The 17,411-nt window shown below is 44.2% G+C and overlaps 1 protein-coding gene across 1 annotated transcript in view; it reads right to left on the bottom strand.

Annotated features, from left to right (window-relative positions):
- Positions 1 to 2,971: 2,971 nt before the first annotated feature.
- Positions 2,972 to 17,411, bottom strand: part of LNPK (lunapark, ER junction formation factor) — a 215,686-nt gene continuing 201,246 nt past the window's right edge. The window contains exons 10-13 of the mRNA XM_082261778.1: positions 15,228 to 15,298; positions 11,058 to 11,225; positions 10,533 to 10,682; positions 2,972 to 3,877 (exon numbers count right to left, since the gene is read on the bottom strand). Coding sequence (XP_082117904.1) covers positions 3,693 to 3,877; positions 10,533 to 10,682; positions 11,058 to 11,225; positions 15,228 to 15,298 — 574 coding nt within the window. The 3' untranslated portion in view covers positions 2,972 to 3,692. The remainder of the gene's footprint in view (positions 3,878 to 10,532; positions 10,683 to 11,057; positions 11,226 to 15,227; positions 15,299 to 17,411) is intronic.

The following is a 17,411-nucleotide window of genomic DNA, read 5'->3' as shown; positions in this document are numbered from 1 at the left end:
TTATGACAAACGTACCTGCAAACTGAGTCCTTCATGGCACATCTCTCTTCTCCCAGTCTTCTTTCTGGGTTCTCAATCTTTGACCGCTTGAATGGACAGGATGCAGTGACGTCACTCCTGCACATGTGCATGGGGATGACATAGCCGCAGCACACAGAGCATTCTCTAAATGTTATACGAGCTGCGTATGCGTGACTCAAATCACATTATCGCTGGCAGGCAGGGGGGACATTTATAACAGAAGAGACCACTAGGGTCTCTTCTGTTATAACAACATCAGCACCAGGCACTTTTACCCCCCCCCCCCCTCCTACCCAGGCCAATTTTCAGCGCGGTCACACTTTGAATAACAATTTTTATCAGTTTGGTGCACTTTGAAAAGGGGCAATGTGATGTATAAAGGGGCTTTGTGATAAGCGGTACTGTAATCTGTAAGGCTCCTTTTACAGGCGTCCCGAATCACAGTCGCCGAATCACCATTCTGCCTGCAATCCCAAATCGCTGAATGCCCTTGTGATCCCCATCACTTTTAATGGCAGCCCGATTGTGGCACAATTTTGCCACGATTGTCACCCGACGATTCACAGTAAATTCACGCAAACAGAATTGTGGTACGACTGTCGCCCAAAAGAAGTTCTTTTTGGCACTAGGCATACTGCGATTCTGTTTGCGCGATTTTACCGTGATTCGTCGGATGACAATCGCGGCAAAATTGCGCCGCAATCGGGGTGCACTTAAAAGTGATGGGGATCACAACGGCATCCCATGATTTGCGGAGATTTGGGATTGCAGGCAGAATCGAGGAGATTCCACCCGTGACGCCTAGATGTCAAAGTAGAAGTGTGATAAGTATAATTGGGCACTGTAATAAGGAGCACCATGATGTGTAAATGGCCACTGTGATGTGAAAATGGCTGTAATGTAACGGGGCGCTGTGATGTGATAAGGGGTACTGTGATTGCAGGGGCAGGGGGGCCCAAGAAAATGTTTGCCCAGGGTCCAATCTATATTAAAGACGGCCCTGAGGTCAAGTATCGCATTGTTTGTCGGTGCATTCCCCATCTGACCCATGAAATTGTCCTGCAAAACATTTAGAAACTGCCGAACCTTGGCTGAATGTGCGGTTCCTTCTGCCCAGTCTATATCTGGATAATTAAAGTCCCCCATTATAATGACATTTCCCATCCTTGCTGCCAATCCTATCTGTAAAAGGAGGTTCGCCTCCCCCTCCTCCCTCTGGTTGGGGGGCCTATAGCATACGACCAATATTACCTTCCCCACAGTGCCTTCCTTTTGAAGTTCTACCCATAGGGATTCTGCCTCGTCCATAGCTCCTTTATTAATATCATCCCTCATATTTACCTGTATACTGTTCTTAATATACAGACATACCCCTCCCCCTTTTTTACCTTCTCTATCTCTGCGATAAAGGGAATACCTCTGAATGGTCGCCATCCAGTCATGAGAGCTGTCAAACCAAGTCTGTTACCCCCACAAAATCTAAGTCCTCCTCAATCAGCAGCTCTAGCTCTCCCATCTTGTTAGCCAGGCTTCTGGCATTGGTATACAAGCCTCGTAATTTTGACCGGTTACATATATCCTCATTTGATGCTTTTAGGCTGCTCTCTTGATTTTTTCCCCATAATCACCCTGGGTTTAGGAGCTCCGAACACCCTACCGCTAACGTCCCCATTTCTGCCCTCTGAATCTTGCTTTCCACTGGCTAATTCTACATCTGTACCCTCCCTCCCATCACCTAGTTTAAAAGCCCCTCTAACTTTTCGGCCATCTTCTCACCCAGTACGGTTGCACCCTCCCCATTTAGGTGCAATCCATCCCTACCAAAGAGCCGGTAGCCGACTGAGAAGTCGGCCCAGTTCTCCAGGAACCCGAAACACTCCTTACTACACCAGCTCCTCAGCCACTTGTTAACTTCCCTAATCTCCCGCTGCCTCTCTGGTGTGGCTTGAGGTACAGGTAGTATTTCTGAAAATACTACCTTGGAGGTCCTAGTTCTCAACTTAGCTCCTAAGTCCCTGAAATCATTTAGGACTTTCCATCTTCCTCTGCCTAGGTCATTGGTAAAGTCTTGTAAAAAAACAACAAACTTGTTCTAAAGTGCTGCGTAAACTGTTGTCGCTATATAAATCCTGAATACTACTACTACTGCTTACCCCTGTGAATTTGGTTTTGCACTAAGCAGCCCGGATCCTCCTCTCAGGTCCCGCCCTTCTTTAAGTGCCCCCCACAGCAAGCAGCTTGCTATGAGGGCAGCCGCACGGCGCTGCAGCTCCGTGGGTCCTTTCAGATGCCCAGCTGCTGTTTGGCCCCACCCCCTCTCTCTCATAATGGTTCACTGACTTGACAGCCACGGGAGCCAATGGCGCTGCGGCTGTAACTTGGCCGTCCTGGGACTCTCCCTCCTGCTTGGCTAAGGGACTCGTGGACATCGCTGGATAGAGATGGGGCTCAGGTAACTATTAAGGGGTGCTGGGGAGGCTGCTACACAGAAGGCTTTTTTTTCCTAATGCATTAAGAAAAAAAACCTTCTGACTTTACAACTTTTTAAAACTTCATAGAGTATTAATGATTTTTTTGGCGCTGACCCCTTGTACTTTTTATATTTTATTCATATGCAATCAAACCATTGGTGCGGAAGGCCTTTGTTTTTATCGAAGCGCAGATTTTTTTTTTTTGGTCTTTCATTATACTTTTAGTTTGAACCGTTCTCTTCTGCCTATAGACTATAACCATAATCAGGGAGAGACCTGGTTGTTTTTTTCCACAATACAACAGCCATTTTTTCTAGAAAGCCAGGTAAGTTACAGATCAAGTGCATGTGCAGAATCCTGCATTTATTGCCTTTCTGTGGCTGAAACAGTTACAGGTGCACTTTAAAGCTAAAGTTGAAAAATCTTAAATTATTATTATGCTAAAAACACAGAAAATGGTTTAAATGATATTCAACACATGCTAAATAAAGCAGACTTTATTTACAAGTAACACAAAAAACACACAAGGCACAACAACTGACTCCTGAACCATCATTGCACAAGTATAAATATAGTTCAGTATTCAAGTACAATAAAAGCTCCTCCTATGTTACATTGTGTAAACATGAATCAAACTGCAAATACATGTAGCTGGTTTGTACGGTCCCAGAATGACATTTAGACATTTTCTGCTGAATCTACATTATAAATACTGTTAAGTGTTCTCCATTAATAAAATACATTTTGCTTGGAAGTGTTTGCGCACACTTTTCTAGAATGGTGGTCCATGTTTCCAACCAGACATTTCACATACATTTGCAATTTAAAATATATCCCTGGTACAAAATCCTTTTAACTAAATTTCCCAGCATTTCCACTACAGTATGTAAAAATAAATAAACCTGAAAACTTGTTACCTTAAAAATACTCAAAGAAAAATAAAAAAACTGTGTACATTTTCTCCATGCTAGATGATTGTGCCAGCAGCACACCTAGGCCAACCCTAGCAGGACAAGGTGGTTTAATGTCAAGTATAAATCCCTAAGTGCTATACGGCAGTACATTTCATAAATGTGGCACAAAATTCTGGTAGTGAGCAAAGCTAAGATGACTTTCAAATGGTGTGTAAATCATGGGATCCCACTAGAATCAACTTGTGAGAAGTAAGCTGCCATAATCCAACGAAGGCACATATGACATTTACTCTGTTTCCATAAAAGATTCTTCACTTTCATTTGCGTTGGCATTTGTTGGTGCCTTTGTTGCATTTTCTGGGGTTTCATCAGTTTCTGCATTATCAGGCAAGTCGTCGGGGCATGGAGCCTCTTCATCTTCTACATTATCCTCTGCTTCTATAGGACTGGGAGTCTCTTCTTCTAATTCATCTAAGACAAAACAATTCACAGGACATCATCTAAAGCTATCATTACACAAGAAACCGATTTTATAGGAAAGTCAAAAATCCTCAATTGTACAATATGCAGGCCATGGGACATCCCTAAGCAATACAAAAACGAGTTGGGCAACACAACAAATAATGCCAATGGGCCCAAAATAAGGGAAACCGATTCCCAAACTCCAAAAAGGTGCTTGTAGAACCTTGAACATCTGCCTGGTAAAACTTACATCTGTGAACAGAGGACCAGAGAGGCTGAATCTGTAGAGTAGAAAGAAGGGGACTAAATTAGGTTCCTATGGTAAGACTGGTGAACAAACAGAGGGAACTATGAGAAATAAGTGGCCAGGGGACTGGAGAAATTACAGAATACTTCTTATGGAGTATCCTCAGGGATGAAACTTCCATGGTTCCACCATGCAAAGTAAGCCTTCCAGGTGTGATAACAGGCCTTCCTAGAGGTCGAATTCCTATATTGCCTAAAGTTAGGAAAAACAGTTGAGTACCCAATCCCTTGCTTAAAGGCCCTTATGCCCAAAACTAGCATTTGATAAGGCCTATCAGCCATCTGCTAAAACATGGAGAACATGTGAACAGAAGACCATCAGTCATGACAAAGTGGTTATAATAGAAGTGGTTAAAAGGAAAATCCACACCGCACAAACTACATTTACGCAGTGAAGGGAAATTTCCCTCTGCTGTACTGGAGCCAGACTGAGATTGAAGAACAGTGTTCTGGTTAAGGTGAAGAGCCAAAACTGCCTTAGGAAGGAAGGAGGCTCTAGGCCTCATCATCACCACATCCTCATGCAAGACCAAATAAAGTTATTCACAGCACAAGGCTGCCAATTCAGACATGCCTTAAGCCCCGTACACACGTACCGATCGTTGGTCTTTTGTCCCCGGGCTGTTCTGTCCGCTGAAAAGTGCAAAAGACTGCACACGAATTTTGTCCGCCGACTGCAGAAGTGATGTCATGTGATGGTCAACTTTCCCTGTGTTTTTTCTTTTCTGAGCATGCCCAGTCTTGCAAATCTGCTATCTGTCGGTCAAATTCTGTACTGACTGGCGAACAATCAGCCGTTCTGGTGTCGGCATACAAAAATTTTATTGCTTGCAGGACAGATTCTGTTCGGCCGAAAGTGCGCTGTCGGCTGTCGGAAGCATCATACAAACAAGCCGAAAATCGGCCGAATCTTTTCGGCCGACAATCTGCACGTGTGTACGCGCCTTTACTGAGGCGATGGGCAAAAGGAAAGCAACCTTGTGTTTAGCGGAGAGCAGTGCATATCCCTGACGGGTTGAAAAAGCATTCTTTAACCACTTAACGCAAACTGACGTAGGCCTACGTCAGCTGACTAAGTTGTTGTACCAGGATGATGCCTCTAGGCATCATCCCGGTACGGTTGTTTAGAGCCAGTGGTAACGACCGATGCGGCTCAATCGTTACCCCGGGGACCGGGGACGTCCCCCCCCTCCCGCGGCTCTGCCCAGGTCTCCCATCCCACCGGGAGACCCGAGCAACCAGCCGGCGTGGCTTAGATCGGGTCTCCAATGATGTAACTCGGATGTGGCGTGCATAACGTCACATCCAGGTTACTCGGCTGCTAAAGGCGGCAGTTTCAAAAAATGAATATTCAAAAATGCCGTTTTCGGCGTTTTAAATACATGGAAGTGTAGTGGAGGGGTCTAGGGTCTTTTAGACCCCGATCCCTCCATAAAGAGTACCTGTTACTGCATATTGCAGTCACAAGGGATGTTTACATTGCTTGTGACAGCAATAAAAAGTGATCAGATTTTTTTTTTTTTTTTTTTTTTAAACCTGCGTAAAAAAAATAAAATAGGAAAAAAACTGAATTTTTGTAAAATCTTACCTGTAAAATTCCTTTCTCTGAGTCCTCTGACAGTCGCCGCCTCCTCTAAGTCATTACTGTTGGGTATTAACTTCCCATCCGCAGGAATAGCTAGGCATATAGACTTAGTCCAAAGACAAAAGGCATTAGCATATACACACCCATGGGGGCTGTCCCATCTGGTCAATACCCCCCTGCATCACCACTCCCAATTCAGTATGGTAGCATAGCAGTAGGTAATAAGAACCCCAAAAAGAGGGGCGGGGGCGGCGACTGTCGGAGGACTCAGAGAAAGGAATTTTACAGGTAAGATTTTACAAAAATTCCGTTTTCTCTTACGTCCGACAGTCGCCGCCTCCTCTAAGTCATCACTGTTGGGATGTCCCAAAGCAGTATAAACATGAGGGGTGGGAGACGCAACTGTAGAAAAGGCAACGCAGTACCCACATCAGAGAAAGGAATCTTACATGCAACGTAAGAGAACCAAACTGGGCAACAGAAAAAAAAAAAACAATGCTCAACAGGAGCAACAGCCCAGGAAAGCAAATGCCAACAGCCAGGGACCCAAAAAAAAAAAAATCAAGGGTCCATCATGGCACTGCTGCACTGAGAACTTTGCGGCCAAAAGAAGCATCAGCTGATGCCAGAACATCTACTTTGTAGAATTTGGAAAAGGTGTGCACCGACGACCAAGTCGCCGCGTTGCACACCTGGGCCACCGAGGCCAAAAAAGGCGAGAGCCAGCATAGGGAAAATCAGCAACAGTTTCCCTTGATGACCGGTCGGCCGACCAGCTCTCCAGCCATAGCAGTCGCCGGTGAAGCTCCGCGACACTAGAGAGGCAAGCCACTAAGGGGGCCTTGGTCAAGGCTGCATCACACACGTACATGACTCCTTGGTGGATCTGATCCACCAATTTCAGCTGGGCAGGTGGAACACCATCAGACACGAGATTGCGCCTAAGCATCTTAGTCCAATCAGCCACCGCCTGAGCCACCAGAACGGACGCGAAAACAGGTTTGAGCAACGAACCCACCACCGTATAGGAATGGCGAGCTAGGGACTCCAACCGCCGGTCCGTGGGATCCCGGAAAACCGGGGTATCACCAGTAGGAACCAAGGTAGCCTTGTTCAACACGGCCACAGTGTGATCTACCTGTGGAGGCTCACACCATCATGATTCCGTAGCCGGATCAAAAGGATAAAGCAATGTGAACCGACTAGGTACCCGGAATGGACGTTTCAATGTGCGCCACTGATCATTAACAGTGTCATGGAATTCCTCTGGGCAGGGAAAAACCTGCGCAGACTTGCGGGTCCTGTGCGTCCCAAATGGGGACACAACGCCCGGAGGACAGGGCTCATCCTCTAAATGTAAGGTGTCCTTAACAGACACAATCAACTCATCTATGGTCGCCCGTTCTTCAGGCGACCCCGGGGAGGAGGTATCAACCCCTTCCAACTCAGCCTCCCCCTGAGACCCTGGGGGGTCCAAGAATGAGCGGGACCCTGAAAAGGGCACACTCGCAGCAGCAGCCATATCCCCATCTGAATCAGAAGAGAGAGACAACCTGGGACTCTTTCTCGCAGCCCGTTCAGACATCAGCATTTCCATATTTGCCACAGCAGCCAGATCGGGACGCAGCGGGGCCACAGGAGAACTGGGTCCCCCCACTAAAGCTGGAGGAAACTTGCTTTCCTGAGAATCCATTGCTCAAGTTATCAGAACAAACTACAGTGCAAAACAATGTACTGTCCCCTTTAAAAACGCTGCGGTGTGCGCAGCCCACCGCTACTGCTACAGTGATAAAAGACCCCCAAAGGAGAAAAGAAACTGAGCCAGAAGCGATAGCACAGAGGGAAATTGAGAGTGATAACCTGCAGAGCCCGCAGAGCGTTGCAACCGGTGTCCTTGCTGCTGATGGAAAGGAAGTGCTGCTGGAGAGGGCTGGACTATATGCCAGACCCTGGGAAAATGGCTGCACCATAGGGATGCATTGAAGGCTACGCTAAGATGGCCACCGACATGTGGCCGGACCAATCGTTCCACCGCCCACAAAATGGTGGCGGATGGCGCCAAAATAACATGCAGGATCGCCCCAGAGGAGCTACACATGTGTGCCCATAGTAAAGATGGTGGACCGCGCGAAAATGCAGCGCTGCGGTCGCCGCACAAACATGAACGTCTGCACCCCCAACAATGCACCTAAGTGACACAGGGACAAGGACCCCCAGGCAACATACAATATTTGCACAAGCGATCCCCGCAGGGATCGCACCGGGAGTCACACAGGCACAGACACGGGGAACACACAGCAACACAGACTGCCACCCCAAACAGAGGCCCCACAGAGAAAGTACTTAACTGTACCAGATGGCGTGGGGAGCCTCTATGCACGGAAAAACCTCTGTCCTCATCTGACAGGGAGTGCCGTGAGCCAGGGACATGAGGCTGCAGCACCGCAGACGAGTCCTGTGAGGTAGCTACCTCACGGCTGTATCCCTGTAGCGAACAGGGATGGGTCGTTCATAATGCCAGGGCGAACCATAGCCGAACGCTCGATGGCGGGCTGGGGGTCCATCTGACCATTTTGCTCTGGAGAACCAGGGCGGTCAGTCCGAATCCCAGCACTGCATGATCCATCTTCATCCGAAGAGAAAACTAACACTAGAAGCTGACAAAATAAACAGCTAGCAAAGTAAAAGAAAAAACTGACATTTTCAAAGAAAATCAAATAAAAGATTATGAAGGCTGAGACTGAAGCCCCAGCACAAGGGAAGCCTGACTATTCCTGACGCTAGGCAGATTAAAACTGAGTTGGGAGTGGTGATGCAGGAGACTTAAGGAGGCGGCGACTGTCGGAGGACGTAAGAGAAAAATTTTTTTTGCTGCCCCCCATGAGCTCGCGCAAGAAAGAAAAAAACTTATACGGAAGTCGCGCTGCAAATGAAATCGCTGCTCAAAGCACACGTGAGGTATCGCCACGATCGTCAGAGCGTGAGCAATAATGGAAAAAAAAAAACACCAACTCTTAACTGGTAACAATTGAAACATTTTAAAGCGTCGCCTATGGAGATTTTTATTGACCGTAAATTGCAGCCATTCCACGGGTGTGCACAATTTTAAACCGTAACATGTTGGGTATCTATTTACTCGGCATGACATCTTTCACAATATACAAAAAAAATGGGCTAACTTTACTGTTTCGTTTTTTTAAATGCAATGAAATGTGATTTTTTGTAATCTTTAAAAAAAAAAATGGAGTTTGAAAGACCGCTGCGCAAATACCACTGACATAAAATATTGCAATGACCGCCATTTTATTCCCCAGAGTCTTTGCTAATATATATATATATATATATATATATATATATATATATATATATATATATATAATGTTTGGGGGTTCCAAGTAGTTTTCTAGCAAAAAATACTGATTTTAACTTGTAAACAAAAGGGGTCAAAAATAGGCTCAGTCTTGAAGTGGTTAAAGAGCTTGCATAAACCAAAGTCCCACAGATTCACAGGTTATACTGAGGGGCTACACCCTTTACAAATGTCTTGTTCAATAAAAGGAAGGCTAGCAGTCTAAAGTAAGATTGCAATGTAGAGATGATGCCGAGAGCAGAAAGGCAAGGAGGATGCAACCAAGAGCATTTCTTGGAGTAATATAGTCTCTCACATTAGCTAAAATAAGCGTTCCATGTGCCAAAAGGGTGGGGGGTGGGCTGGATTTCACAGCTTATAATCGCACAGGAATTACCAAGTCAGAGGATTGCCTGTCTCTCAAGACCTGGGCTCTAACACCTGTGCAATTAAAGTCAGGGACTGTGAAGCAAGGTAGAAAACCAGTCACTGGGACATCCAGTTAAGCCCCGTACACACGATAAGATAATCGAACGATATGTCGTCCGTTTTCTGTGGCATGCTAGTCTGATGTGGAAAGTGAAGAGGTTATTTTCATACGAATTTTCCCGTACAACAGAATTCTACTTCAGAAGTGATGTTATGTGTTGGATTGCTTTGTGTGTGTTCTTTCATCTCTGAGCATGCCTAGTCTTGCGCTTAAGATTGTTTTCCGTCGAAATCTGTACTAATGGAGATGAAAATCGGACATTGTATTACGGACAACAAACATTTTATAGCCTGCACATCAGGATTTTGTCAGCCGAAAAGTCAGAGTTGGCTGCCGAAAGCACCATACTAACAATCCGAAAATCGGCAGATCGGTCGTTAGACGAATTTTCCCTTCAGATTTTTTATCGTGTGTACGGGCCTTTAATCAGGAAGAGCCCACTGAAATTCTGATGGAAGTGTATTCAGGTTGCAGTACTACATCTGCCTTGGTTAGTTTGGAGCTGTGGGGAACACTGGGAATGTCCTCCCATCACAAGCCTATAGGGTAGACTAGAAACGTTTAATAGGAGGGAAGGCAAATATTTGAGTTATATTGATTTCACAGTCACCAGAGCACCCATTGCTTCTACCAGGGAATCTCTATATCTGGAAATAAACCTCAACCCTGACCAGAAAACCTAATCTGGATGTCCAACATTAAAAGGACAACCAAGTTTACTAGGAGCTTCAGGATGTTAAATCCGGAGACAATAATCCTTTGATGACTGAGTCCTCTGCACCAACAAGGTGTCTAGGACTGTCTTGCTCTTTAGGCTGGCATTGTTTGGGAAATCATTCTTACTGTCTTGGAAGATCCTAACTCCATAACTGGATTAATGAGCCTAACCTGGCCTTCAGTGGCAGACGAGGCAACTTGTCTAGAACGAATTAACCATTTTGTCTCAGAATAACCGAATGTTGTGATGTAGGTGCCTGGAGTGGAACTGAGCAAATAGAACTGCCTTGAGGTAGGCAGCCATCAGGTCCAGAACTCTCATGCAGAAGTGCAGAGTTGAAAAGCTCCTGGGCTGTAGAGTCTGAGCCTGGGTGAAGATAATCAGAAATTGAGGAAGAAAAACACTGGAATATGGCTATAGAGAAGAGGTCATACACACAATCCAATCAATAGGTTGGCTCTGGACTGACTGCACTTGCCAGTCAGTGTTTGACTCTGACTATTCCCTCAATACAAGATTGTCCGGGGTTTAGGGGCGGCCGCACAGAAGACAGACTAACTAGTAGTGCTACATGTTGGTAGTGTTGGGATCCAATAGGAAAACCAGAAGTGGGAGGGTGAATCCACCCTAAAAACAGGAATTCACACCAAAATGCAAAACAGAAAATTAAACAGAACTGTAAAAGGAGAATTGAAATGGCAGAAAGTTAATTTAACAGTAAAACTGATTATATTATCAAACCTGAGGAAGGTTTTTTTTCAAGCTCATCTGAGGCAACCTGCATAGTGCTAGCAGAATCCTGTGACTCCATTTTTGGCCTTCTCTCTAGGCTCAGCTCTTGAAGCCGTGGTGCTTGTGGTCGTGTTTTTCTTGCAGGGTTAAGGAAATAGCAGTAAGCACATCTAAAAGCTAGAGCGAAAACAGAAGTATTTAAGAAGCTGACATTCCATGATAGTGTACAGAAACAAAACAAAAAGCTAGAAACATTTTGTTTAGCTGTGTGCTGTAAATACTTGTTATACCAGTATTCAGTATAATTTTTACATTTCACATGCCTTTATTTATATTTTCTCTACATATACATGCAGACCAAGCTATCCAAGTGGCAATGGCAAGGGCTAGAACAAACGGATACAGTCTTACATATGTAATTTACTTTTTTTTTTTTAAACTTACCACAAGTACAAAAGCACACCTGATGGTGCAATAGTTTGTCGCCACCCATATTGGGATCATTTTTGCTGTAAGATTGGTCTGTGTGTAAAACAAACCAATAAAGGCATCCAAAATAATAAAAGGAATATTTTAAATAGGATTACAGTACAGAACACAGGCAGAGTATTCACATACAATGGGTTACATGGGGGGGGGGGGAGGGTACACCTTCATGCAATAGGAACACTGGCCTTAGAGGAGACTTTAGAGGACACGTCCCCTGGACACCACCATTCTCCGACCCATGATGCCTCAGTTCTGTAGTAAGCAATGGAGAATAAACCAAAGAATGGAAGAGAGGGTGGGCTATGTCCTCTACTGCCAACCTGGTAAAAAAAAAACGTTGAAAAAAGTAAAAACAGAAAACCAGACGGTGATCTTACACATCTGGGCTACAGAGGCTTGGTGTCACAATGCCCAGAAAACTTGCACCAATCTGGTGGAGAGAGAAAGAGAGAGAAAAGACTGTATATTTACCTGTTCTGTGCAATGGTTTGCATGAACAGCTCCGAAGTGCTCCTCTTTTCGGGTCCTCCACCGACACTCCTGGCTACCCCTATCTACGCTGAGTGCCCCCCATAGTAAGCTACATGTGGCTCACTCTTGATCCACACGCTGTGTGTCCATTGATACAGCATGGCTTAGCCCGCACCTGCTCCCTCCTCAATGGCTGTTTGAAAGCAGCAGGAGCCAATGGTATCCTCTGCTGCTTCTGGGCCAGTGAGGAGAGAGCAGAGACAATGCTCTCGTGCACAGCACTGGATGGACATAGGGCTCAAACAATAAGGGGCTGTGGAGGAAGCTGCACATAAAACGCATTAAGTTAAAAAGCCTTCTGCCTTTAGAACCACTTTAAATTGGTCAAGTGTCCCACCAGACATTTTTCTTGAAAAGGCCTACATGCAAGGCACTTTTTACAGGCAGCTTCAGCTGTCCAAGCTTTAAGTCAGAACCAAAGAGCCATTCTGGAAATGTGTTTAATGACTTTTTATAGGGCATCTACTTAGAAACGTAGAGCAGAAGACAACTGTTGTAATTGCTGTGTAACAGGACAATCCTGAAATAAAAGGGTCATGTTGGTTATTCATTGTACTAATACAGTTACCAGCCGTTTGACAAAGAAAATGCAGCAAGAGCTGGTTGCAGAGTTGGGCCCTGCAAGAATAAAGAGAATCTTCAGAAGAGTCTCAAATTTTCTATATGTAGAAATAATAAATAAAACATTGAAAGGAAGAATATATCATTAAAATAAACATTTAAGTTGGTTTACGACAGATGGCAGGAACTACAGGAATAGCTCACTTATTTGCAAGACTTTTTTTCCATTCTAGAGTTCAGCAAAGATTTTTGGGGTGTAAAAATTCTTTCAGGAGAATTCCAAACATCATAGACTGCATAGTCTGTTCATGAACAGGGAATGTTTTGAGGGATGTTGCAGGTTTCTTTTTAACCAAAGGGGCCTGCTGGGATGAAGAGCCAGATTACACAATGTTGGGGCTTTTGCAGACAGAGGCAATGAGCTTTTCATTATTAGCAAGCATGTTGCTTAAAGCTTCTTAAATATGACAAACTGGGGAAGAAAAATCTTTTGCAGCTTTCACCAGTACTACCTCCCCATCATCTCCTTCATTCCCTTCTTTGTCTGAGTCATCTAGACATTCCTCTAGATCTGACTCCAACCCAAACACAGCCACCTTATTACAGTAAAGATTAGAGATAAGGTGTGACATGTCCATGACAGGAGTAGGAGAAGAGCATTTTTGGGACCTGGACAAAGGACTACCAATGTCAATCTGACTTAAGAAATGTGACAGATGCAGAGAATTCTGCTTTAGTTGTATAATTTGCTTGTTGCATGCCTGAAATAGAGCTAGAATTGAATGCGGAGACTGATGCTGGAGCCAGTTCTTGCTCTTGGTGCAAGGGATGCTTTGTCACTTTGAGGGCTTGTTTAGGCCTTGGGCAGAGCGAATATTCGTCTGCAATTTTGCATTGACTCCCTTTCATCTGGTCTCTGCTATAGCTACAAGTGAGGGTATTCACTTGGGTGCAAAATTTGGGTGCATGGTATAAGGAAAGCGTGTATGTAAGGAGTAGGTGGTAAACTAGGTGAAGATCCTCCTGTAACGAATCCTAGTAGAAAAAGGGTGGGAAGAGCCTGAGTACCTTATAAGTGCTCTAGGCAGAAGTGGCGGTAAAGTGTGTGACCAGTGGTGTGAGGTTAACACCTAGTTATCCAACTAAGACTGAGCTCTGTGTGGTTGACTTAACACCAAGTTTAAAAAGTTTACACCAAGGGGTAAATACAACCCCAATACAGCCATCTTATTACAGTAAAGATTAGAGATGAGGTGTGACATGTCCATGACCATGGACTGTAAACAAAACCCAGGCTTCGCCCATCATGGTGGGCATGTCGCCAAAAGTCTTCAGGGACTGGGTATAGCACCCTGCAGCTAACAATATCTTGCTCCAAGTGAGCAACCATACAAGATCCAGTGCCTGAAGCAACATTACATTCCCTCCGCACAGCATGTTGTCTGAGTACTGCTCCCAGGGCTTTACCATGGTTAGGCAGATGGGATAGACTGCTGGCATTAGAAGACAATTGAGAACCTGACCGAAGCATTGGAAAATAAAGTGATAAACGAAATAAAACAATGGGGGCAATTTTCTCCATGAAGAAGAAAAGGTCCATCACCTTCAGATGCTAGCACAAAAACAGAGGACTCTGGGAGTGGGTAGGGTTATAGGGAAGGCACACAGGGGTGTTTCCTCTAAAGCTTTGCCACTGTCAAATCACCTTAAAAAGGTACATGCCTATAACCAATGGTGTATGAATACTCTGCCTCGGGTTTGTACAATTAGGATCTATATATTGGGGAAAAAAAAAACATGTGCAAAAGTTCTACAGGTTTGGTAGAAACCAGAAAACAATGCTGATGCATTAAGCACATTAAATGTGATCTGGATCCCGGGTCTCTGCCAGGTCTATGGTACTTCGTGCAGGGTATCTGCCCATGAGCATGAACCCATGAGCATAACTGCGTGAAAGCATGTGCAGACATGTCATACTGTTCTGTTCGGTCCGACAGGCTGGCAGAAACCTGCTGCTTTCTGCTTATGCAGAGTTTTATGTGATTCTGCACATGGGCAGACACACGTTGTGTCTCTGCCATGTCCTATAGATGCCATGGTGTTGGTGCATGCACAAGATTGCCTTGCAAGCTATCCTCACCTAGGTGAGGATGCAGGAAACTAGGCTTTTAAAAATTTACAAAAAAAAAGGTTTTTAAAAATTCCTTAATTGTGTTTAGTACCCTTACATATACCTACTGATGTGACTAGCCTCAAGTATTACACAGAAATGAAAAATCGTCCTACATAAGCTGTACCTGTTTATGTGAAGCCCTCTTCCCTCTACAGCCTCCTAACGCACACATTTGACACAGAAATCCTGAGCTCCAGAGGCCAGGGATCTGAAATCACAGCTCCACAGCATAGAGCAGGGAGTGCTGAGTGTAATCTGAGAGCTGAGTGGAGAAAATGGACACACTCCCTCCACACTCGTTGGGAACATGTACAGATAAGGCTGTCAATCATCGGTTGTGTGCTGAAGTTTGTGTGTGTGCGTCGTCTCCCGGGATAATTTTCAGTAAATAAGCAGTCACCATTAAAATGGTACAGAATACTCACCAATATATTCAAATTCTTCCTTAAGTGCCATTCCATTATGAGAAAAACATTGCTGGCAGATCAGGGCATACCTTTATAAAACAAAAATTTATATACACATGTATTTATATTTAACACAATGGGCATTCATAACAAAAAGCTTAAAAAAAAAAACCAAACAAAATAAACAAAGATCACCCTATTCTGTGTTGTGTAGCCACGACAAATGGAGAAGTTACTAAAGTTACAAAAATTCTCGTAAGACAGGAGAAAAATTCAGATACAATGTGTTGTAGTATATGTGTATTGTATTTTCGGACGACAACTGCACTGATTAAATGAAAATCGTACGATCTGGTATCGCGCGAGAAACATTTTTGTGCTTATCTGATTGGATAATATCGCTTGAACTGTCATGATCGGCTCTAAAAAGCTCTGTACCAATGATCCAATTTATCGTACAATCGCTTCGAAAGCGGTATTTTTCGTCTGATTTTCGGATCGTGTGTACAGGCCATTAGTCTTTAAAGTGGAGTTCCACCCATTTTTGGAACTTTAGATCTATGTAATCCCCTTTAAAATGGCTTTTACCAATGGAAACTTTTTTTTTTTGCTAGTAAATACCTTAATTTCTGCTTTATTCCTCCTCTCCTCACTTCCGGGTCCGATCGGCAATGACGTCATTCGGCGATTCGCAGTGTGTGCTGGGATGTATTCTATTACAGAAATCTCGCAGGAGCTGAGCTGTACTGAGCCGTGCCTGCCCCGCCTCCTCTCATTGAGTTGTATTCTATGCAATGTATTCAGGCCGTTCTCTGCCCCGCCTCTTCTCAGTGAGCGAGGACTGACATCATTATATCCTTACTGAGCTCACTGAGAGGGGGCGGGGCGGAGGCGGGGCAGGCACGGCTCAGTAAGCTCAGCTCCTGCGAGAATTCTGGAATAGAATACATCCCAGCACGCACTGCGAATCGCCGAATGACGTCATCGCCGATCGGACCCGGAAGTGAGGAGAGGAGGAATAAAGCAGAAATTAAGGTATTTACTAGAAAAAAAAAAAAGTTTCCATTGGTAAAAGCCATTTTAAAGGTGATTACATAGATCTATGTATTCGAACCTATTAAAAATGGGTGGAACTCCGCTTTAAGATGTTAAACTGCCCTACTTTACAGATGGAAGTTTATTCCTTTGATCTAAAAGGACGAAATTATACATTGTAAAACATTATGTTTATAGTTATCTTGCAGTCTTAACAATTGATAAACATTTGCCGGAGGCTTTTTTTTTTTTTTTTACAGCTGTGAGTGAACAGAGAACAGCTCTGTATGAATCAAGGACACGCTGTTTTAAGTGCCAACGAGGGACCCGAAAAGAAGAGATTGGGGCTGCTCTGTGCAAAACCACTGTACATAGCAGGTAAGTATAAGGTTTGTTTTTTAGGGGGGGGGGGGGACTAAGCTTTAGTATTACTTTAACTGAATACCAGTCAAGCACTGATTGTTGAAAGGTGCTACACTAGTCCACACAAATGGCAATCTAATGAAATTAATTCTACCCAATTCCCATTTTCATCACAAGACAGACATTATTCTTACTATCTTTTTCCATCTCCCAAAAGCATATTTTAAATGCTATTAAGCTTTACTCTCTTTTAATGGCATGATTATATTTCATTCACTCTCCATTTTAATGATGATCAAATTAATGACTGCTTGACTAACACATTTGCAACTTATTTAATGGGTATAGAAATGCTATTATAAGTATTAATGATCCATGAAATCTAATATGTATTCCCATATAGATCCTGTATTTTTTTTACATTTATTCTGCCTAGTGTTAATAAGACCAACATGAAACTATTGTATATGCATAGCAATTGCTTTCAAAACCTTACATGTAAATACATTTAGGGCTTGAAAAACTATAGCTGGCCACACACCAGCAGCAATATTTGTTAAGATTACAAACTCTTAGCTTTGATTCTACACCTGGCAGACTGAGAAATTTCATGCTGGCGCCCACAGGTGTTTGGCCATAGAGCGGAAGGTTGCTGTCTGCATTCACCCGACGAGGGACTGATAATACGTGTCCCTTGAAGATGTGCAAGCACATGAAAGGATTTTGGCGGGGCCTGCGTGCTGACGTCATGCCACCGCTTCCGATTTTGGGGATGGTGGCCAACTGTGTAAGTCTTTAAAGTTT

This window comes from Pelophylax lessonae, assembly GCF_965119305.1.
Source record: "Pelophylax lessonae genome assembly, chromosome: 6".
NCBI lineage: Eukaryota > Metazoa > Chordata > Amphibia > Anura > Ranidae > Pelophylax > Pelophylax lessonae.
Note: the sequence above shows the minus strand (reverse complement) of the source record. Positions and strands in the feature narration are given on the sequence as shown.